The 22,628-nt window shown below is 36.4% G+C and overlaps 1 protein-coding gene and 1 pseudogene across 51 annotated transcripts in view; one reads left to right on the top strand and one right to left on the bottom strand.

The window, feature by feature from the left end:
* Positions 1-22,628, top strand: part of PIAS2 (protein inhibitor of activated STAT 2) — a 113,591-nt gene that overhangs the window by 74,086 nt on the left and 16,877 nt on the right. For 30 of the 50 annotated variants that reach the window (XR_014075113.1, XR_014075112.1, XR_014075114.1 and 27 more), the window contains 4 exons: positions 5,917-6,050; positions 8,338-8,509; positions 16,187-16,326; positions 20,611-20,648. Coding sequence is in view for 31 of the 50 variants with exons in the window: in XM_081563418.1 (XP_081419544.1) it covers positions 5,917-6,050; positions 8,338-8,509; positions 16,187-16,326; positions 20,611-20,648 (484 nt within the window). In the remaining 19 variants the exon portion in view is untranslated. Of the gene's footprint in view, positions 1-5,916; positions 6,051-8,337; positions 8,514-16,186; positions 16,327-18,309; positions 18,422-20,610; positions 20,649-22,628 lie in introns of those variants that run through there. The other 20 variants (XR_014075120.1, XR_014075127.1, XR_014075117.1 and 17 more) reach the window with 3 other exon arrangements.
* LOC145534958 (small ribosomal subunit protein eS25 pseudogene) lies at positions 14,722-15,112 on the bottom strand (annotated as a pseudogene). Its single transcript, XR_014075130.1, has one exon. The product of XR_014075130.1 is annotated as a small ribosomal subunit protein eS25 pseudogene (transcript).

The raw sequence follows: 22,628 nt of genomic DNA, 5'->3' as shown, positions 1-22,628 counted from the left end.
CTGTGCTGTTATTTGTGCCAGTGATCAAAGTATTGATCACTATAAAACTGTTCTAATTATTGGATTTCTGTTATGCATTAATATCTCTTAGGCCATATGAATAAGAATTTTCTTGACCGTCATTGCAGTTGGCCATATTCACTTGAATGAAAGCATTCTTAAATTACCCAAATCGTGTTTTGATTTTGATTGGAATTTTGTTTTTCATATAATTGGGGAAAATAACATATTTAAAGTTTTACATCTTCTAAGGAAGGTAGCGTTTTTCCTCATTCATTTTTATCAGTTTTATTGTGGTAGAAGAACTATCCCTATTTAAAGTGTACAATTTGATATTTTGATCCAATATATACCTGAAATATCATTAAAATATGATAACAAATATATCTATCACACCTGAAGTTTTCTCAATTCTTTTGGGACTCCATGGACTGTAGCTCACCAGGCTCCTCTGTCCATGGATTTCTAGGGAAAAATACTGGAATGAGTTGCCGTTTCCTTCCCAGGAGATCTTCCTTACCTACGGATCGAACCTGTGGCTCCTGCATTTGCAGGTGGATTCTTTAGCAATGAGCCACCTGGGAAGCAAGGTGGCTGGAGAAGAAAATGGCAACCCACTCCCATATTCTTGTCTGGAGAACCCAATGGACAATATGAAAAGGCTAAAAGATAGGGTGCTGGAAGATGAGCCCCCGCAGGTCAGAAGATGTCCAGTATGCTACTGGGGAAGACTGGAGGGCAGTTACTACTAGCTCCCGAGAGAAGGAAGCAGCTGGGCCAAAGCAGAAATGACACTCAGCTGTGGATGTGTCTGGTGGTGAAAGCAAAGTCCGATGCTATAAAGAACAATATTGCATAGGAACCTGGAATGTTAGCTGCATGAATCAAGGTAAATTGTATGTGATCCAGATGATGGTAAGATTGAACATTGACATCTTAAGAACCTGAACTTTCAGATGACTATTATATCTACTACTGTGGGCAAAAATCTGTAGAAGAAGTGGAGTAGCCCTCATAGTCAATGAAAGAGTCTGAAATGCAATATTTGAGGTACAGTCTCAAAAAGGACTGAATGATCTTTGTGTCCAAGGCAGACCCTTCATCATCACAGTAATCCAAGTCTGTGCCCCAAACACTAACACCAAAGAAACTGAAGTTGACCGGTTCTATGAAGACCTACAATACTTTCTAGAACTAATAGCAAAAAAAGATATGCTTTTCATTGTAAGGAATTGGAATGCAGAAATAGAAAGTCAAGAGATAACTAGCAGGCAGCTTTGGCCTTGGAATACAGAATGAAGTATGTCCGTGGAATTCTCCAGGCAATCAATTCTGGAGTGGGTATCCATTCCTTTCTCTAGGGGATCTTCCTGACCCAAGGATCAAACCCAGGTCTCCTGCATTGTGGGCAGATTCTTTACCACTTGAGCTACCAGGGAAGCCCCAAATGAAGCAGGACAAAGGCCAACAAAGTTTTGTTAAGAAAACAACACTGGTCATGGCAGACAGCCTTTTCCAGCAACCCAAGAGATAACTCTACACATGGACTCACCAGATGGTCAGTACCACAATCATATTGATTGTTCTTTGCAGCCAAAGATGAAGAAGCTCAATACAGTCAGCAAAAACAAGACCTGAAGTGGACTGGCTCAGATTATGAGCTCTTTATTGAAAAATTCAGCCTTAAATTGAAGTAGGGAGAACCACTAGGCCATTCAGGTATGACCTGAATCAAATCCCTTATGATTATACAGTGGTTGTGACAAATAGATTTGAGGGATTAGGTCTGGTAGACAGAGTGCCTGAAGAACTATGGATGGAAGTTCATAATACTGTACAGGAGGCAGTGACCAAAACCATCCCCAAGAAAAATAACTGAAAGAAGGCAAAGTGGTTGTCCTAGGAGGCTTTACAAATAACCTAAGGAAAGAAGAGAAGTTAAAGGCAAGGGAGAAAGGGAAAGATATACCCAGCTGACTGCAGAGTTCCAGAGAATAGCAAGGAGAGATCAGAAGCCCTTCTTAAATGAACAATGCAGAAAAATAGAGGAAAACAACAGAATGGGAAAGACTAGAGATCTCTTCAAGAAAATTGGAGCGATCAAGAGAACATTTCAGGCAAGGATGGGCATGAGAAAGGACAGAAAGGGTAAGGACCTAACAGAGGCAGAAGAGATTAAGAGGAGGTGGCAAGAATACACAGAAGAACTATGCAAAAAACTTCCTAATGACCCAGATAACCATGATGGTGTGGTCACTCACCTAGAGCTGGACATCTTGGAGTGTACAATCAAGTGGGCCTTAAGAAGCATTACTATGAAGAAAGCTACTGGAGGTGAGGGAATTCCAATTGAGCTGTTTAAAATGCTGAAAGATGATGCTAGTAAAGTGCTGCACCAGTATGTCAGCAAACTTGGAAAACTCAGCAGTGGCCACAGGATTGAAAGTTTAATTTTCATTCCAATCCCAAAAATGAACAATGCTGAAGAATGTTCAAACTACAGTTGCTCTCATTTCACATGCTAGTAAGATTATGCTCAAAATCCTTCAAGCTAGGCTTCAGCTGTACTTGAACTGAGAACTTCTAGATGTACAAGCTGGGTTTCGAAGAGGCAGAGGAACTAGAGATCAAAATGCCAACATTTGTTGGATCATGGAGAAAGCAAACACGTTTAGTTCTCGCTAAACATCCACTTCTTCATTGACTACGCTAAAGCCTTTGTGTGGATCACAAAAAAACTATGGAAAGTTCTTAAAGAGGTGGGAGTACCAGACGCCTTACCTGTCTGCTGAGAAACCTGTGTGTGGGTCAAGAAGCAACAGTTAGAACAACATACTGGTTCAAAATTGGGAAAGGAGTACAACAAGACTATATGTTGTTACCATTTTATTTAACTTATGAGCATAGTACATCATGTGAAATGCCAGGCTGGATGAATCACAAGCTGAAATCAGGATTGCTGGGAGAAATATCAGTCACCTCAGATACGCAGATGATAGCACTCTAATAGTAGTAAGTGAACAGTAACTAAAGACCCTCTTGATGAAGGTGAAAGAGGAGAGTGAAAAAGCTCGTTTGAAACTCAGCATTCAAAAAACTAAGATCATGTTGTCTGGTCTCATCACTTCATGGCAATTAGAAGGGGAAAGAGTAGAAGCAGGGACAAATTTTATTTTCTTGAGCTCCAGAATCACTCTGGATGTTGACTGTAACCATGAAATTAAAAGAGGCTTGCTCCTTGAAAGTAAAACTGACAAACCTAGCCAGCATATTATTAATGAAAAGCAGAGACATCACTTTGCTGACAAAGGTCTGTACAATCAAAGGTGTGGTTTTTCCAGTAGCTGCCTACAGATGTGAAAGTTGGACCACAATGTAGGCTGAGCACCGAAGAATTGATGCTTTCGAATTGTGGTGACTCTTTGAATGGAAGACTCTTGAGAGTCCTTTGCACTGCAAGGAGATCAATTCAGTCAATCTTGAAGGAAATCAACCCTGAATATTCATTGAAAGGACTGTCTCTGAGGCTTCAGTATTCACTGTTGAAGCTCAGGCTTCAATTCTTTGGTCACCTGATACAAAGAACCAACTCATTGGAAAAGACCCTGATGCTGGGAAAGATCGAAGGGGAAAGGAATAGGGGGCAACAGAGAATGAGATGATTAGATAGCATCACCAACTCGCTGGTCACGAATTTGAGCACACTCCAGGAAATAGTTGAGGACAGAAGAGCCTGATGTGCTACATACAGTCCTTGTCACAAAGAGTCAGACTCAACTTAGCAACTGAACAATAACAACAGTTTTCTCATGTATCTTTCTAACGTCTTCCTTTCACTATTTCCTCAGTCAAATACTAATATGCTTACTGTTTCTATAGATTGTTTTGGATTTTCTAGAATTGTGTATGAATGGCATCGTAAAGTGTATTTCCTTTGTCTAACTTATTTTTATTCAGTACACTTACTTTAAGGTTTGTCCACATTGCTGTATGTACCAATTGTTTGTTTATTTTTATTGCTGAGTAGCATTCCATTGTACAGATAGCCCACAGTTTATCAATTCACTTGTTGATGGGTTGTTTCTGGTTGGGGTCTTGCAAATAAATCTGCTAACAACATTCATGTCCAAGTCTTTGTTCTGATGTTTTACTTTTTCTTGGTTAAGTACTCAGGAGTGGAATCCCTGGTCACATGCTAGGCATATGCTTAATTTTCTGGTAAATTACCAAACTGTTTTCTAATGTGATTGTACTATTTTATATTCCCTTTAGTGTATGAGAGTTCTAGTTACTCCACAGCGTCATCAACATTTGGTATTGTTAGTTTTTTAGACTTTAGACATTCTGCTGATATATGGTTGTACCCCATTGTGGATTTAATTTAATGCAAATAACGGATTTGCATTTCCCTTATTTCTGTACTGAACATTTTTTTGTGTGTTTATTTGCCATCTCTGTGTTACCTTTGGTGAAGTGACTGCTTACATTTTCACTCATTTTTCAGTTGGGTTTTTTGTTTTCATATTACTGAATTTTGATAATTCTGTACATATTGTGGATGTATGTCCTGTTATCAGATATGTTTTGTACCGTATCCTCTTTTTAGTCTCTTAACAGTGTCTTTCAAAGAGCAATAGTCCTTGGATTAAGGCCAGTTTATCGGGGTTTTCTTTTATGTCCTATGCCTTTGATATCATACTAAGATATTTTCCCCTAACCTAGGGTCACAAAGATTTTCTCCTTGCTTTCTTTAGAAGTCTTTTCATTGCATTTTACACTTAGATGTCTTGTCTGTTTCAAGTTAATTTTTGTATATGATGTGAGATAAAAATCAAGGTTTTAGCTTGATTTTTGTTTCTGGCATATGGTCATGCAGTTGTTCTGCCACACTTGTTGAAGTGATTGGCTTTTACTCACTGCATTGCCTTTGCATTATTTTTTCAAAAATCAGTTTGCCATATGTATGTGGGTTCATCTTTGAACTTTATTCTGTTGATTTGTATATGTTTATGTCAGTATTGCACTGTCTGGAAATCAGAGTAATATGAGACTTCTAATTTCTTTCTTTCTTAAAATTATTTTGGCAATTATAGATCTTTTGCATTTCATTGCACATTTTAGAGTGAGCTTGTCAATTAGAAAAAAACCTGTTTTTTTTACTTGTATAATGCTGAATCTGTAGATCAGGTAAGGGTGACTTCACAATATTGAGTCTTTTAATCTTTGAACATGATATATATCTGTTGATTACTTAGATCTCAGTAATATTTGGTAGTTTAATATTGGTCTTGTGTGCCTTCTGTCGGATTTATCCCATTGTTTCATGTCTTTATCCCATTATTTCATTTTCATTCAGTTCAAAATACTTTTTGAGTGTTTTAATATTATCTTTGTGTCATGAGTTGTTTTCTTTAATTTCCATATATTTTTCTGAAGTTTTCCAATTTCATTTCATTTTGATCCTGTAACATAATTTATATGCTGAGTTATTTTAAATTTATTGAGACTTCGATGTCCCTATTTCTGCCTCCTTTCCCCATCCCTGTGATCCTTTTTTCTTGATAATAAGCGTATATATTATTTTTTGGACAGTAATTTTTGTGTTTGGTTTATGTGTTGAGGGTTGTTTCTTTATTGCAAGTCCCAGCAAGAATGTTCCAAGTGTGTCTAGTTTTGTTTAATCACTGCTTTTTAAGATGATACTCAGTAAGTCACTTAACTCTCTTGTTGCCTGTTGAGGAGCTAAAGCCTAGGAGGAAGGAGGTGATAATAGTTGTTGTAAAGTGTGAAGTATTAAAATACCAAACGAACAAAAAAGCATTAGTTCTGTCTCCAAGGTAAAATGTGTTACTTTGTTATTTCACTTTTGATCAAAGCCATGCAATTACGTTTCTTTTCTTCTTACTTGGTTTATAGGCTCTTTATGGAAATTCTCAATGACTGTACTGATGTGGACGAGATCAAATTCCAAGAAGATGGTTCTTGGTGTCCAATGAGACCGAAGAAAGAAGCTATGAAAGTATCCAGCCAGCCATGTACAAAAATAGAAAGTATGTGCAGAATGGCCTCAGAGAGCAAAGCAGTGAGACTCGTGTGTTGTTCTCTGTAGCTTTAACCTTGGCCTTAGAATTACTGTTTGGAGTTCAGTGTGCTCAGTTTACCTTTTGATTGTTACACATCTTATTTCTCCCAAATGATTTTTCTTCTTAAGACATGTGCAGAGGTTTATTCCACATTGTAATCAGTCTTTTCATAGTATATTTTTCATATATAAAGTAAATAATCATCTAAATCATCTTATTATTTTTTACTGAAGTATAATCGTTGTACAATATTATCGAAGTTAAAGGTGTACAATATAGTGACTCACAATTTTTAAAGGTTATACTCCATTTTTAGTTAACTGTAAAATATTGGCTATATTTCCTGTGTTGTACAACATACCCTTGTAGCTTCTCCTGAACCTAATAGCTTGTACCTCCTGCTTCCCCACCCCTCTGATACCCTTCTTCTCTTCCCTCTTCCCACTGGTAATCACTAATTTGTTCTCTATATCTGTGAGTGTGCTTCTTTTTTGTTATATTCACTAGTTATATTTTTTAGATTCCACATATAAGTGCTTTCATATAGTATTTGTCTTTCTCTGTCTGATTTTTTTCACTTTAGCATCATGCTGTCCAATTTCATCCATGTTGGTGCAAGTGGCAGAATTTTTTTTTGTTTTGTGTGTGTGTGTGTGTGTAGGTACACACCATATCTTCTTTATCCACTCATCTGTTGATGGACACTTAGGTTGCTTCCACATCTCTGCAGTTGTAAATAACGTTATTAAGAGCTCTGGGTGCATGTATCTTTTTGAATTAGTGTTTTTGTTTTTGTCTTTCAATGTATGCCCAGGAGTGGAATTGCTGGGTCATATGGTAGTTCTGTTTTTAGTGTGTTGAGAAACTGCCGTATTGTTTCCCATTGTGGCTGCACCAATTTACATTCCTACCAACAGTAAACAAGAGTTACCTTTTCTCCACATCCTTACCAATATATTGCTTGTAGTCTTTAGAATCATCTTAATATGTGGTGCTTGTTACAACGTGAAAATTTGTAAGTGACATTTCTGTGGATAGTTTTCCAGAATTGTTTTTAGAGTATCTGTTGGAGGAACCCCAAGTAGACATGTGTTAGAGAGGCTGCATTTTCCATTAATGGAGGGTGAGGAAAGATGATCATAGGTTAGTTGGTTTAAAAAAAAAAAAGGTGAGTTTAAAGCTCATTGCTTTGTGGGAAGAAATATGAGACTGAGTTACACTTAGCTCAGCCTTCAACTCCCTGTGATGTCCATGCTGAGTGGGGAAATTTAGGGCCACCTGAGAAGTTGAAACCTGTAGGTGAACCTAGTTTCTTTTTGTCTGACATAGTCCACTCACTGAATTTTGTGCTGACTGTGTTTCACATTCTGACAATGTAATGAATAATAGGTGTTCAGAGTAGGAAGAGAGGAAAAAGTAAAGAATTTTATGTCAGTATTAATCATTCTCCTGTGTTGTTACTGAACCTGTGGGAATGATCAAGGTCTCCCTCCTATGTGAGAAAAATAGTGATTTAATTAGTTGCTACTGCTTTTCCATTATCAAGTAGCATGCATTTTCTACTAAGTAGATTGTAGAGCGTAATATGTTTTCTTTGAAATAGTTAACATATTGTGTGAGACTATGGAAGTGGGCAGAAAGGAGAACCTAAGTAGGTAATTGGTAAGAAAAACTTTGAATGTCTGAGTAACTTGTTAAAGTGAGATATTTGGGGGTTTTTTCAACTGATATTATCAAGGTGAACATTTTGTCCAGTTCTGGCTTGTGGTGAAGAGCTTATGTATTCTTTGATACAAGCACTACCACTTTGTTAGAATGGAAGTGTCTGATTCTGGCTTCACGCTACCACGTCTGTGAGAATACACAGCCAGTAAAGCCACATACTCTTGTCTGCGGCCAGAGACCAGCCCCTTAACTCTGGATGTCTGTCTGTAATGTGAGTCCTCACTGGGGGAGACAGCGTGAGGAGCAGGATCTACACAGATCTACTGGCAGTACTGGGGAGATAACTTGGCAGGTGCTGTCTGAAAGAGGTTTTGGTCTTCTCACAAGGCATAGTGCTCCCTCTGTCTCCTAGGTTAGCAGTCGTTTTATAGATGGATGTCTGAAGTTAGAGTTAGTCTCTGTCCATGGGACCGAGTATGGAGTTTATGGGCTGTGTATTCTCAGGACGTGCTGTACGGTTTAAAACTTATGGCTAGAGCTTGTGTTACACCTCTCACTTATTTTTTCCCCCTCTGTTCCCTCCATGTAGCTTCAAGTGTCCTCAGTAAGCCTTGTGCAGTGACTGTAGCCAATGAGGCAAGCAAGAAGAAAGTGGATGTCATTGACCTAACAGTAGAAAGCTCTTCTGATGAAGAGGAAGGCCCTCCTGCCAAAAGGAAATGCATCTTTATGTCAGAAACACAAAGCAGCCCAACCAAAGGGTTTGTGAATTTATAGTTCACTATTGTTTATTACACTTGGAACTAACTGTTCTTGGGTTAGGTTTGTAAATGGCTCTTGGAGAGTGGCGTAACCATAGAGGGCCACTTTAATTTGCATTCTGTTCAGTTGAAATATTTTCAAATGAGCATGTTGTTCATGGGAAAGCAAATTTTGATGAAGATATTCCCATCTTTGGGAAGTGAGGGTTGAAATCTTCTCTAAATATTTCACATTGAACACTTTCTGTTATTTTCTTGACTCTCTCTATAAGGAGTGAATTTGGCATCACAGACCACCATGAGGAAGTGGAGTGTGTAACTGGCAATCTGACCAGTGTGGATTCTAATTTTGACCCCCTTGCTTACTCATTCTGTGATCTTGGATGAAATACTTAACTTGTTTGAGCCTCCTTTTCCTGTTCTGTAAAATGGGGTTAAATAATGCCTACCTCATAAGGTTATATTCAGGTTTCAATAAGATAATGAAAGAGCTCAGCCTGATTCAGGCCCATGGTAATTTTCTCAGTAAGAAATGATTGCCTTCCCTTCTCACCCTCTCCAAGGCACAGTGTGGGCAAGTAAATGTGGTCTAGCATTTATTTGTAAGGCATCTGTCAGAAGCTGTTGCTGACCATAGTAAGTGACATGTTTAAGTAATTAGCAATAGATACTTCTGAGAGATTTGGGAACCTGCAGGAGAGTAGCAGAGGGTTCTCTCGACATCCCATGAGCATATTATTTCAAACTTGGGTGTGCCAGTCTTGTCTTTTGACTTCTTATTGCACTTCTTTTCTCTAATGGCTTTATTGGGGTATAATTTTCATACCATAAAATCCCACGTCTGAAGTCTTGAGTTGCACAGTTCAGTGGTTTTAGTCAATTCATAGATACGGAGTTATGATCACAACTCAGTTGTAGAATATTCTCAACACCCAGTAAATGTCTCTCATGTTCGTTTGAGTTAATCCCCATGCACACTCTAATAGGCAACCATTGATCTTTTTATTGCTATAAATTTGCCTTCTCTAGGCATTTTATACAAGTGGAGTTATATTCTTGGTGCACTTTTGAAACATTCCTTTTTTACAGTTAACTTTTGAAACCAGGAGAATTAAAGCTTTCTGTGCTGCCTGTTCACTGTTAAAATACTTGTATTTCCAGATGTGATTTCCACATCACAGTGAGAGTGCATTTTTTTTTTCTTAGTGGAACTGAAAATGAAATAAGTATTTCAACTGGGATTTTTCTCTGGGATGCTGATCATTTATGGTTTCTTTCAGACAATTTGGTTGGCACTTCTAGAATTTAGATGATAAAAAATGAAAATAGAGTTTTGAAATGTTTACTGGCTTAGATGTGATATTTCCAGAGTTTATTTTCTAATGAAATGCTTTAGAACATGCTGGGGAAACATAGGTTTCACAGTATTATAAATATAGTTAGATGGATTCACACCAGGTTGAAGGGTTACTGTCATCTTGGAGGGTGTCTCTGGTGGCTCACCATAAGGGTCATCTGAGATGACCTCACCATGCTGAGGAATCAGCACAGTTCACACCTGTGATCAGCTACCACAGAGATAGATGTTGAGTCTCATCTAGGTTAAAAAGGAAAAACCTAACATTTAGAGTATAAGGTGGAAATTGTGACTAAACCAGCAACACGTGAAAATTTTGGTTTAAATTGTAAAGTGCAGCTACCCCGCTCATTCCACGAAGTTGACATAATTCTTAATACCCAAACTTATACATTAACAGCCAAACAGGAAAACTGTTATGAAATAGGTTTATATTAGGAAGATCAATGAAAATTCTGAATTCAATCTTAGTAAATTATTTAATAATATATTAAAATGGCATCCTTTAATACCAAGTAGAGTTTATCCAAGAATGCTGTATAATTAGGAAATACATTGATAAAATGGATCTTGTCATAGACAACTAGTCAGCCCTCCACATCTGTGGATTCTCGCAACTGTGGATCATCACAAATGGCTAGAGGAAAATATTTTTTTTTAAGTTTCCAAAAGCAGGAACTATTTCACATAGCATTTGCATTGTATTAGGTATTATAAGGTATAAGATAATCTAGAGATGAATTAACTTATGGAGGATGAGCAAACACTACAGTATTTTAGGTAAGGAACTTCAGGATCTGTGAATTTGGTATCCTTTTGGGGAGAGGGTCCTTGGACCTAGTCCGCTGTGAATACTGAGGGACGACTGTATATCATCATCTTAATAGATGATGGCCTTCTGTAAATTAACAGCCATTTAGATAGAAGCTCTCTGAAGTGTCAGAATTCACTTAATGGTTTACCACTTGAGCTGATTTGTTCTTAGATTGCATTAATAAAAGAAGCAGTATCCAGGGTACATACCCATACCAGTTCTATTCTGTTTTAGGCTAAATGACTTTCACTCAGACCATTTTAGTCAGGGCTTTCATCAAGAAGGGTATTAATGAGAGCAGCCAGAGGAGGGAAAGAGGATGGTGAGTGGTGGAAACTGTAGCCTGATGGATGAGTGGGTCTAAGGACTGAAGCTCTGAAGCCAGGAGAAGAGAAAATGTGATATTTACCTTGTAGGTCTTGAACGGGAGTCATTGATGAACTGGGTTAAGTTTATTCTTTGTTACAGCATTTGGCAGATACAAGTCCAGTAGAGGAATGATACATGAAAATTTTCCATTGGAGTTTTCTGAACACTAAGAACATTGATGTTTTGTGCTAAAATCACATTTTCTGTGTTAAGGTAGAGTGGATGCCACCTACGCAGGTGTCACAGTGGAGACCATACTGTGGTTATTTCATCTGTGTAATCCCTTCCAACTCTTAGATTTTTTTTTTTCCTGGTTTTGTGTCTGGTCATTCTTTTCACATCCTCCCTTTTGTGTCACCATCTGGAAATTTTCCCTGAGGTGTAAGTTTATCATAGGGCTTCTTAGTGTTAGTAAGAAAATGGGGAATAGAGGGGAAAAAAAGACTTTTAGAAAACCTCTGGTGTTTTTCTAAATTAGTAGATAATTTTAAAGTATTATGCCCCTACCCCATGCCTTGGAAATTGAATGATTGCTTTGTCATTAATAAAGAGGTATTCTCAAGACAGGAAATAAAGGTTAGAGATAGATTAAGAATCATTAGGAATTGGTAGCAGAATTGAATCTTTTAAAATATTTTTATGATTATAGAGTGGGAATACCTGGTGAATTTCACGTTTATAGGTAAAAATTCAAGTTACTGAATTTTCAGACATCTAAGTCTGGGCCAAGTATGATGCATTTAGTGATCTAGTACTCTAGAATACTAATATTTGCTGTCTAGCAGTATGCCGGCAATTTCCTTTTGTGCTTTGAAATTATGTTGTTGTTCAGTCACTAATTCATGTCTGACTCTTTGCGACCCTGTGGACTGCATGCAGCATGCCAGGCTTCCTTGACCTTCACTATTTCCTGGAGTTTGCTCAGACTCATGTCCATTGAGTAGATAATACTCTTTGCATCAGTTCAGTTCAGTTCAGTTCAGTCGCTCAGTCGTGTCCGACTCTTTGCAACCCCATGAATTGCAGCACGCCAGGCCTCCCTGTCCATCACCAACTCCCGGAGTCTACCCAAACCCATGTCCATCGAGTCAGTGATGCCATCAGGTACCCAAAATACTGGAGCTTCAGCATAAGTCCTTCCAATGAATATTCAGGGTTGGTCTCGTTTAGGATTGACTGGTTTGATCTCCTTCCAGTCCAAGGGACTCTCAAGAGTCTTTTCCAGCACCACAGTTCATAAGCATCGATTCTTTGGCACTCAACCTTCTTTATCATCCAGCTGTCACATCTGTACATGACTACTGGAAAAACCGTAGCTTTGATTGTACTGACCTTTGTCAGCAAAGTGATGTCTCTTCTTTTTATTAATAATGTGCTGTCTGGTATCACTGACAGAAATAGAGCTGACTTGAGGACAAGGATAATGACTTTCTATTTAAACATGATGAACTGAAGGTGACAGTAAACAACCTGTCAGCTGTGTATTAACTGTATGACTTTGGGAATTCTCTAAGCTCAATTTTCTCATCTGTAAAATAGAAATAATAATAATGTGCAACTCATTAAGTTATTGTGTGGATTGAATGAAATAATGGCAATGACAGTACACAGTAAAGCATAGGAAAAGTGACATATTTTGGCCATTGTTATTATTCATCTTATATTTGACAAACTGCCCAATAAATCTTTTTTATTACATGAAACCAAAAAACAGACAAAAAATAATATACTGTCTAGGTTTGTCATAGCTTTCCTTCCAAGGAGCAAGCATCTTTTAGTTTCATGGCTGCAGTCACTGTCTGCAGTGATTTTGGAACCTAAGAAAATAAAATCTTTCACTGTTTCCACATCTGTTTGCCATAAAGTGATGGGACCAGGTGCCATGATGTTAGTTTTTTGAAAGTTGAGTTTTAAGCCAACCTTTTCACTGATATTATGCATAAAGCTATAAAAATTTATATGTGTGCATAATACATAATGTACATATAGGCATGTGTGTATATTTGCCAATCTATGAGGAGGGAGTAACAAAAGCTATAAAAAATGTTTTTATTATTTTATAGCATCACATACTTACACCTACAGTTCTCCTAGACGTAGCCATTTAGATTTCGCCTTGGTTCCTATTATTCCATATCTATAAATACATCTATTTTTGCACAGGCATTAGAGTTGTTTACCTTTCCGAATGTGATCTTTGTGATGCTTCTGATTGAGACAAAAATCCGCTACCAGTGGGTAATTTGATAATCCTAACATGGCGAATTTCACCCATTCTATATAAAGTTGAATTTGTCTTAATGTTACAAAGTTCAGGTAATTAGATTTAACTTACACTAAATTGTTTAATTTTTCAGATGTTTGCTGAGATTGTAGATGTTGATTTAATAATTCGTACTGTCACTGGATTGTGACATTTTCACATGTTGTGGTAGCATTTTATATTGGTTAAACAAGGAATAGTTAATCACTCAGAGTTTTATGTTACGAGAGCAGATGTGCAGTGGTTAAGGGTTACTGTGGTGATGAGTGCATCGGGACATTGACCTCACTTCTGCACAGGTGTAAGGGAAGGGCCAGTGTGAAAGTGACTATTGTTTTCTATGAATCTGATCCAGATTGAAAGGTCAGTTGAGGATCAAGAGAAAAGACAGTCTCCAATGTGAGATAATCAGAGCCACTTTTTAAGCCCCCTTGTGAGTACTTACATATACCAGTCTCTGTTTCCTTCTTATTCCCATGACCCCATGCCCCAGTTTCTGATACACATTCCTGTGTGGGAGGTAGGATCATATGTAATTTGAAAACACTTCTGGTGATTTCCTGTTCTACTTTCATCCTTGTAGAGGAACAGTGTCTTCAGACTTCCAGAAGAAGATGTGCTTTGATATAACATACATACTTGAGCTCATCTCAGGTTTTCTCTTTCCCCCTCCAGAGTCTACCTTTGTGGTTTTAGATTGCCAGGTAACACTGGCATCCAAGAAACCTCCTGATTCTAACTGAGGCAGGTTGCTCTTTTTGTCCGTCTTCACCTACATCTGGAAAAATGTGTTTTGAAATACTTAGCTTATGTTATTGTCTCAAGCATACTGTATCTCCTGTGATTCCCAAATAGATCAGTCTAAGTTCACTTGCTTTTCTGAGACTAGCATTTGCCAACACAGCCACGTATATCCTCTCAAGATGACTTTGTTTTCCTCCTTTCCAGTGACATCTGTATTTTTGAAAAATAGTACAGAATAACAGGGCTTCCCAAGTAGCTCAGTAGTAAAGAATCCTCCTGCCAGTGCAGAAGCTGCAGGAGATGCTGGTTTGATCCCTGGGTGGAGGAGATCCCCTGGAAGAGGAAATGGCAACCCACTCCAGAATTCATGCCTGGGAAATCCCATGGACCAGAGGAGCTTGGTGGGCTACAGTACATGGGATCTCAAAGAGTCAGACATGACCTAGCGACTGATCATATACGTGCACGCACTGTTTCTATCAGTTGTGCATCATCTTTGCAGTGATCCCTTCCAGCTATAGAGATTGTGCCTCTCTCATTGGGCTCACAGTAGTTTACTGGTGGTGCTTTGCAGTGCTCACCTTAATGTCCTAATGATCTCATGTCCATGTGACCTTGTCCCCTACTCTTCTTTTTTTTCCCCTTTAAATTTAGTGAAGTTTTATTTTTCAAATGTACAGTGGTGGGACATGTCTATGCATCTTTACTGGAAGCTGGGGCATCTTCACCTTTGGTGTTTCTGGTTTAAACTACTTGTACTCTGTGCTTTGAAACCACTTTAATGGATGCTTTACTGAGTAGCTCCTGAAGGGCTGCCCTGGCCAAGGAGCTGTGTGTGAGTCTTCAGTCTCTTGGAGACGACAGCTGAGGTTTTCAGCTTGTAGTCAGGAACTTCCTTACATAGTCTGGCATATGTGGCTTTGTCAGGCAAAACTAGGTTATTGAGCTTGTCCCATATTTTGCCTTTGGCCTTGCCCCGAGACTTGTTTACTGGGTGTTTGTCTTTCTTGACTGGCTTTCTGGCATCTACTTTTTCTTGTCATCCTTGGGTAGCATCTCAGAGATTGGAGAGCAGCTGCTACCCCTACAGCCTTACTAAGATGTTGGACAAAAAGATGGTCACCATCAGCCAGAGGGTCCATGACATTGCTTAGTTTCTTATATATATATTCAAGATGTTTTCTTGAGGACTTCTAATCATTTACTCTGGACTAAGATATAATGAATATTAAGTGGGAAGAATGCAAAATCATTTCTCTTTTTTCCTGAACTTCTTCAAAAATATGTTTAAACCATACTGCTTCTTGATATTATAAAGTAATTATAGTATATATATATATACACACACACACACAGTGTGTATACATATATGTATAAATACAAATAAAGTGTATCTTAAGTATATTTAATTTGTGTTTTTAGTAGCATGAACAGTGAATTTCAAAGTCATAGCCCTAGTAAAAGAGTAGATGGTATCATAGTAGCTAGTGTTTTTATTTCTGAATATTATGTCTTAAATCCTGAATGTTTTATTCTTAATCTAATTTCTTGTCTTATTCTAATTTCTGATCGCTACTGGTTTTTATCAGACTGGCTGGCTTTAGGACTGTCTTTACTCAGGTGATTCCCAGATAAGAGTGCTAATAGTTAACACAATTCATGTTACAATGGAAGGAATTATGGTTGAGCTATAGTAAGTAAGTAGCTTTACTCATAAAGGTACCCTGATTTAAATCAAATTTTAGGAGTCTTCTATTTTATCTCTAAATTTCTTTGTATATAACTTACTAATATCACATGCATGTTACACATACATTAATGAAAGCAGTGGGTAGCGTATATTCCTATTTGTGGTTCAGAGTTCTATGTTTTGCTCCAGCAGTGGTCTTTATGTTTTAGTGCCACCTTGCTGTTATGTCACAGCTGCTATTGAGAGGCAACATGTGTTCATGTTAAAGTGAAGACTGTTATGAAAGAGGAGAGTGAGTGGAGTACTGTGTAGTGGGTAGCTGCCGTATAGTTGTTTTGAAGCTTAGTGAACTTACGATTGAGAACGCCCAGTAGTACAGCCCTTCTCTCCTGTGAACTAACAGCCAGATTGTTTGTAATTTCCCATGCTATTTGAAACAGGGTTCTCATGTATCAGCCATCTTCTGTAAGGGTGCCCAGTGTGACTTCGGTTGATCCTGCTGCTATTCCGCCTTCATTAACAGACTACTCAGTACCATTCCACCACACGCCAATCTCAAGCATGTCCTCAGATCTGCCAGGTATGTGAAGAGTTGTTTTGTTTTTTTATTTCACCATTTATTTTTTATCTTAATCTGTGAAGCAAATATAATTTAAGTATCTTAAATAAAAAGGCAAAGGAAATTGCCAAGGAAAGGGTTCCTGTAAAGGTGATACCTGTTTTAAATATTAATCCTGTTCAGTTGCTATCATTTTAACTACCGAGCAATCTATAGATTTTGTTGGGAGGAAATAGAGTAGGATACTGGGAAAATTTTATGGAATTTATTCTCCCACATAGAGAATGTACCACAGAGAGACTTTTTCTTGGTTTATTTTTAATGGAAGCTTCACAGGTTAGGGAGAATGTTTTCTCATACTTTTCTTTTCTAAAAGCGCATCACTTCTTGGTAGCCCATCACAACTTCAGAATATACTTGTGTACTGTGAGGTCAGGTTGCCTACCAGCTTTACCCTGTAAAAATAAGATCTGCCTGCTCTTTTTCCACAACACTCCTGAGTATTTAGGGTTGTCCTTTTTTAAAAAAATTTTTTTTGATTGGAGGATAATTGCTTTACAATGTTGTGTTGGTTTAGGATATCTTTTATGTGTATATTAACAGTTAAAAACTTCATGGCTGCCTGAGTTACCTTAGTATCAAGTTTTTTCATAGATCAGATTGGTACAAGTTTAGAACCAGTGACTTCATGACTTCCCTTCTCTCTGAAGGGCCCTTTTATTGAAATTCAGTTACCTCCTCCTGTTATTAATTTTCTTTTCTGAATTTAAGAAGTTAATTTTGACCTGTTGATTTATTCTTCTTGGCCCTCTTAGTAAGGTCTTCAATATATATTCTATTGGGTAAAATTTGTGTTGTTGGAACAGTTGATAGTTGTGTAATCTGGTCCGGTGTAATTTTGTCACTTGAAACTTGTTCAGAGTTTATTCAGTTTGAATACAATTTAGTGGAAAAGAGTAGACTAAAAATAGTATCCATCAAAAAAAAATATTAAAAGCTTTTTGGTTCTTAAATATATCTCCTCCACATGTTCTTTGGGAATTGGTTATTTTAAAAAAAACTGTTTGTAAACCCAGCCAGCACCAGTTACCGAGTCATTGCTGATATAAAGCTTGATCTTGAGTTACAGGTGAAGTTTCATGGTCCGTAAGAAAGAGGGAAAGTCAGAGTCTTAATTCCTAGCTGCCATGTTTTGTTTTAACTGTGGCTAGTTTTAAATGAAGTTGAAAGGTTTCCACATGTTATCTTAGTATGTGTTACAAATAAACTTTCCAGAAGAACTCATTTCCTAAAGATCTTGAATGAAAAATTAATCCTGAGAAAAAAGATAATGAACATTCTCTGTACTGAGTGACTCTGGCCATTTAGCAATAGAATAGATACAATGTACAAATCACTTGCTCTGTTAGTTTTTGAATTGTGTGAGTTTGGATGAATTTTTAATTTCAGAGAATTTATATTTCAAAATTTGGGCATAAAGTCAGACTATTTACTTTATAAAATGTACAGATTTGAGAAAAATGCAATAAAATATGTTAATTGTGTATTTCATAAAATACATTTCAAGCTGGTAAGAACTAAGACTATTATCCAGGACTGATATTTAGCCATTATAAGCTAGTATAGTGATACTGATTATTAAAATGTTGAAAGACTTTCTTTTTAGTTGATAAACAGAATAGAATAGGATCTATTGTACTTTAGAAGAGTTAGCAGTTTGCCGTCATTTATGAATTACGTGGTAGTTACTTCATCTAAATAGTTTGGTTTTTATCTGGGTTTTACTGTTAATATGCTCTTTTGTTATTAGTAATTACTTTGGGGATATTTTTGTGCATAATTTTTATGTAATTAGTCATACTGTACAGAATTTTGATATTTATAAATTTAATAATTTATAATAAAATATTAAATAGAATACCAAGAATTGAGAGATGACAAACTCTTAATACATTTCTTAACATTCCTTTTAAACATCATAAAATGAATCTTCTGAATCTGCAGGAGAACAAAGAAGAAATGATATTAATAATGAACTGCACCTTGGAACATCTTCTGATACTGTGCAACAGTGAATGCAAAAATAAAACATAATTTGTATTTGTGGAATGGAAAACAGCTTGATTATTTCACGAAAAAATATGACTGCCTTATTATTGCTAGTGCCATATTGTCAGGTGCGAATGGTGCTCAAAAGTTGTATCATTAAAATTTGAAAGTGCTAAACATTTACATATTTAATCATGTAGCAGTTATGTTTTGTTAAACTTCATGGCTCAAGTAAGTAAAATGTGTTGTTATTAATGAGACATATAGAGTCAGTTTCACATGAAGAAGCATTTAAAATCTAAAAACTACAGATTTATCAGTATTGAGAAAAGCATTTAGAATGTACCATCATAATTTTTAAAACTACCTGCTTTTTTAGTTAAAGATAATTATGAAATACTTAAGAGTCAAAACACAATACAACATATCATTGCAGTTCAAACTTACGGTGAAATAAGAACAGCATTTTACTGAACTTTTATAAAATATTAAGGCAATAATGTTTTAATCACTATTCATGAAGCTTCATCTATTTCATGTAAGAGTTTTCATAGTCTATACTTACAAAGTAGAATTATAAGGCATTGTTGATAATAGTTTTTTAATAGAAGGAATAACATCTGAAATACTGTGTCAAGCTTCAGTGTTACTGTTGGAGAGAAAATGGTTTCAGTGAGAAATATTTACATTGAAACATTATTGAATTTTGTGTAGACAGCATCTGTATAATACAGCTAGGGAGATACAGTGGGTTTCAACCAAAATTTCAGAAAAATTTCTAGATACTTTTATTATGGCATTGTATAAGTTATCATATTCAATTATCCCTGGATGAGATGTCAAAAGATATAGATCAGTTAAATCTCTTAAAGTATTTTATCAATAGACTGTTAGCACACATGAAATAATCATCCAATAATAAAAATGCTGAATATATAAAACTTTCAGACAGTATTATAAGGGCTAGACAGATTTTGAATGACTGTTCAGCTGCAGCAGAGAGAGGATTTACTCAGCAGTATTATTGCTGTGAAGAGAAACTCTGTTACTGAAGTACATCACCTCCTTAGTATCACTTTAATGCGGAACTCTGGAAAAGTTAATCATAAGAAATGACAAGTCATGTCAGCAATTTTCAAAAATCCTTTAGAAATTGAATGACTTCTTTCAAATGACTGGTGCTACAGCTTGTATTATTCAATAAGGAGTATCATTATACCCTTATTTAGAGATTATAAGGGAATAAACTTGCTTAAACATTTATCAGTTATATTCACACAGGTTATTAAATATTTTAAATATCATTTCCCACTAATATTTTCTATTTAGGCTAACAGTCCAGTATCATAGTACACTCTTTTACGATTGCTGTACTTGAGGTGACATTGAATACCGGGATATAAAAATTCATATAATAAACAGAAATTGGCCTGTCTTAGTAATCTTACACCTAATACATGATTTTTTTTTTTTTTTTTACTGTTTTAGAATTTAGTCAAACAGAGGTCTAGGGGAACTGACCTTGAAGTTTATTGCTAGATTTTTCAGACATGAAGATTTTATTATTTATTGTTTATAACTTTAATATTTCAAAACAGTATTACTGGGCAACCTTTTGTCACTTTTCTATTTCTAAAGTATAACTGGAGGATCCCACATCTTTAGAAAACTGCATTAGCTTATAACCCAGTACACCTTGGCAAGATTTAGCTTGTTAGTAAGCAGCAGTTACGAAGTGCTTGCTTTATGCAGCGTGTTGAACTGTGTACTACTCCTTTTGTTGTGGGAACTGGGGGACAGAGAGCTGTCCGTGAAATAAACATATATTTGTTTAAGAAGTGATATTTTAGATGAAGCTTAATGTGTATTTCTAAAAAATAAATGTGAAGTGTCTTAAGAGGCTAAGCATGTTTTTTTTAATGTCTCAATCCAGATAATCATCTCTTCATTTTATTGCTTCTCATTCTGCTAAATGAAAGTTTGCTTTGACTAGTTCTATTTAAATTTTGGACTCCTCTACCCCTTTTAAGCCTCTGGGGATCATTTTTCCAGTTGTTTTGTCAAGACATATGTACATTTTTGGGTTTCATGCACATAAATATCCTGAAATATCCTGATTGTGGTATAGACCTTCCCTACAGCAGAATGGTAAGGACTTAACCCAAATGTTCTATGACTTAAATAAAAAATGATTTGGGGAAATAATTCTTGTCTCCAAAATATGAGACAACTATTAACAGAACATTTTTGTTTTAGGTTTGGATTTTCTTTCCCTTATTCCAGTTGATCCCCAGGTATGTATCCTGAATTTAAGCAACTAATTTGTATTGGATTGTTGGTTGTGTCACTAATTAAAAATGACCAGTTGCATAAAATCAGGACAGTCAAGTCTCAGTTACTTAAATTAATGGAAATAAAGTACTTCTATAAATATTTCACAATTTTACTTGGAGGCATGATGTTGTTTTTCAGTTCATGATATTTTGACCTTTACTACTAGCATTTTAAATTATTTTTTGTTTAGTTTAATACAGTCATTTGGCATTTCTTAACAAGCATTTGAGTGATTAAAATGAGGGGAAGCAGTGTGGGATGACTGGAAATGTTGAAACTTTATAGAGCTAATTTGTAAAACACTTGTTCTGTACATAGAAGATGGCTGAAGCTGATTAAACAGATTGAATCATTAGTTTGATTCTTCCTAGTTTTTAAAGGCAGTCAAATTCAGACTTTGAAGAAGCCCTGACCTAAAATTGCTATAAACCAACCATTCGTGTTTTCTCTGTCGGAGATAAGAAACTAGTATTCCAGTGTCCCACCATGAAGACCTGGCAATGAGCACAGACTCCACTGACAGGCTGATAGCGGAGGAGGAAAAGGCACAAGGAAAGCTGACGGGAAAAGCAGACAGAGAAAGCGACTTTGAGAGAAGTGTTGAGAGTAGGGACGGATAGAGGAAGAACCATGGATCACTGCTTTTGTAGGCTGCTCTGAATCAGCTAACCACAGATTGTGTATCAGCTTCCTGGTTTAATACTCTGTTTGATCACACAAACAGTACTGGAAGTTTGGGCCCAAGGTGACAGGCACAAAAAGAGAAGTTCCTTCTCACCCTAAATTGACTTTGTTACATCACTAGATTCTGTAGCAAAATATCTATGTATTTTTCTAGGAGATAGATTCTTCAGGATTAAAGTATTAACTGATTTTTATGTGAACCATCCTTTTTAAAAAAATCATCTTGGAACCTTGAGGATTTTGATTTTATAGGGCTATTCAGCATGCTTGGTGTCAGGCTAACTTGTTGATAAAAAATACCTAGAATTGATAATATTGATGAGCTGTCCTTACTGATCTTCTTTCATGTAGTCAATCTAAACACAAACATAGGACCTCTCCTCTTGTAGTGTGTACTGGACCTTGCTTATCATACTAAAGTTAGTGCAGTTGTTTCTCACATAAAACAGTCTATGGTGATATCAAATAAAGCTTTTAGCTCTTGTCTCTCTTCCTCCTGGTCAGTATCAGAGTACTTAAACCCAGGCTGAAATTTGTTTGGGGATCAGCAAGTAAGATTTAAACCAAAAATTATAAACACTTGGAGGGGGCTGTCAAGCAGGCATCTCAGAGGCAATTAAATTTCCTTTAAGATTTATTCCAAAATTTTGTTTGTTTTTCATTCCAAAATAACATGAGAGAGTTCTCATTCTGAGCATCCCGGGGTCGTTAGCTACTGTGTAGTCTATTAGAGTGTATGCTATCTTCTAATTACACAAGTACTGTTACATGTATGTAGATAGGAGTCAGATGTTGTTTTTTCGCTGATCAGTCTTAACATTGTTCCTTAAGGGTCTAATTAATAACTTTTGAAAGAATTTTGTGTTAGCACTTTTGCTTAAAGCCATTAAAGATAAGTTTATTAGCCTATTACAGTGTGCTTTATATTTGGTATAAATACATTTAGTGAGCAAATTCTTTTCAAGATTAAGTATGAGTCATAATTGTGGGGCCAGTATTCAGTATTAAATAACTATAGTTATTGACATTTTTGTACTACTACCTACATATTTGGTCAACAGATTCTGTTTTGAGACAGTCAGGAATATGCTGCACTCATCAAATAATGTAAAATGTTAAATTCGTGCCACCTTCTATCCAAAGATGTGAAGTTTTGAGAAATTTTTAAATCCCACCGAGATTTAAATATGTGGCTATCACTTGTGCATATCTAACAGTGTGTAGTCTCTTTATTTACAATCAATGAAGCCTCTTCC

This window comes from Giraffa tippelskirchi, chromosome 14 (genome assembly GCF_054371585.1).
Source record: "Giraffa tippelskirchi isolate mGirTip1 chromosome 14, T2T-mGirTip1v1.2.pri, whole genome shotgun sequence".
In the NCBI taxonomy this organism is placed as follows: domain Eukaryota; kingdom Metazoa; phylum Chordata; class Mammalia; order Artiodactyla; family Giraffidae; genus Giraffa; species Giraffa tippelskirchi.
The sequence above is the reverse complement of the archived record's forward strand: the minus strand, read 5'-3'. Positions and strand labels throughout refer to the sequence as shown.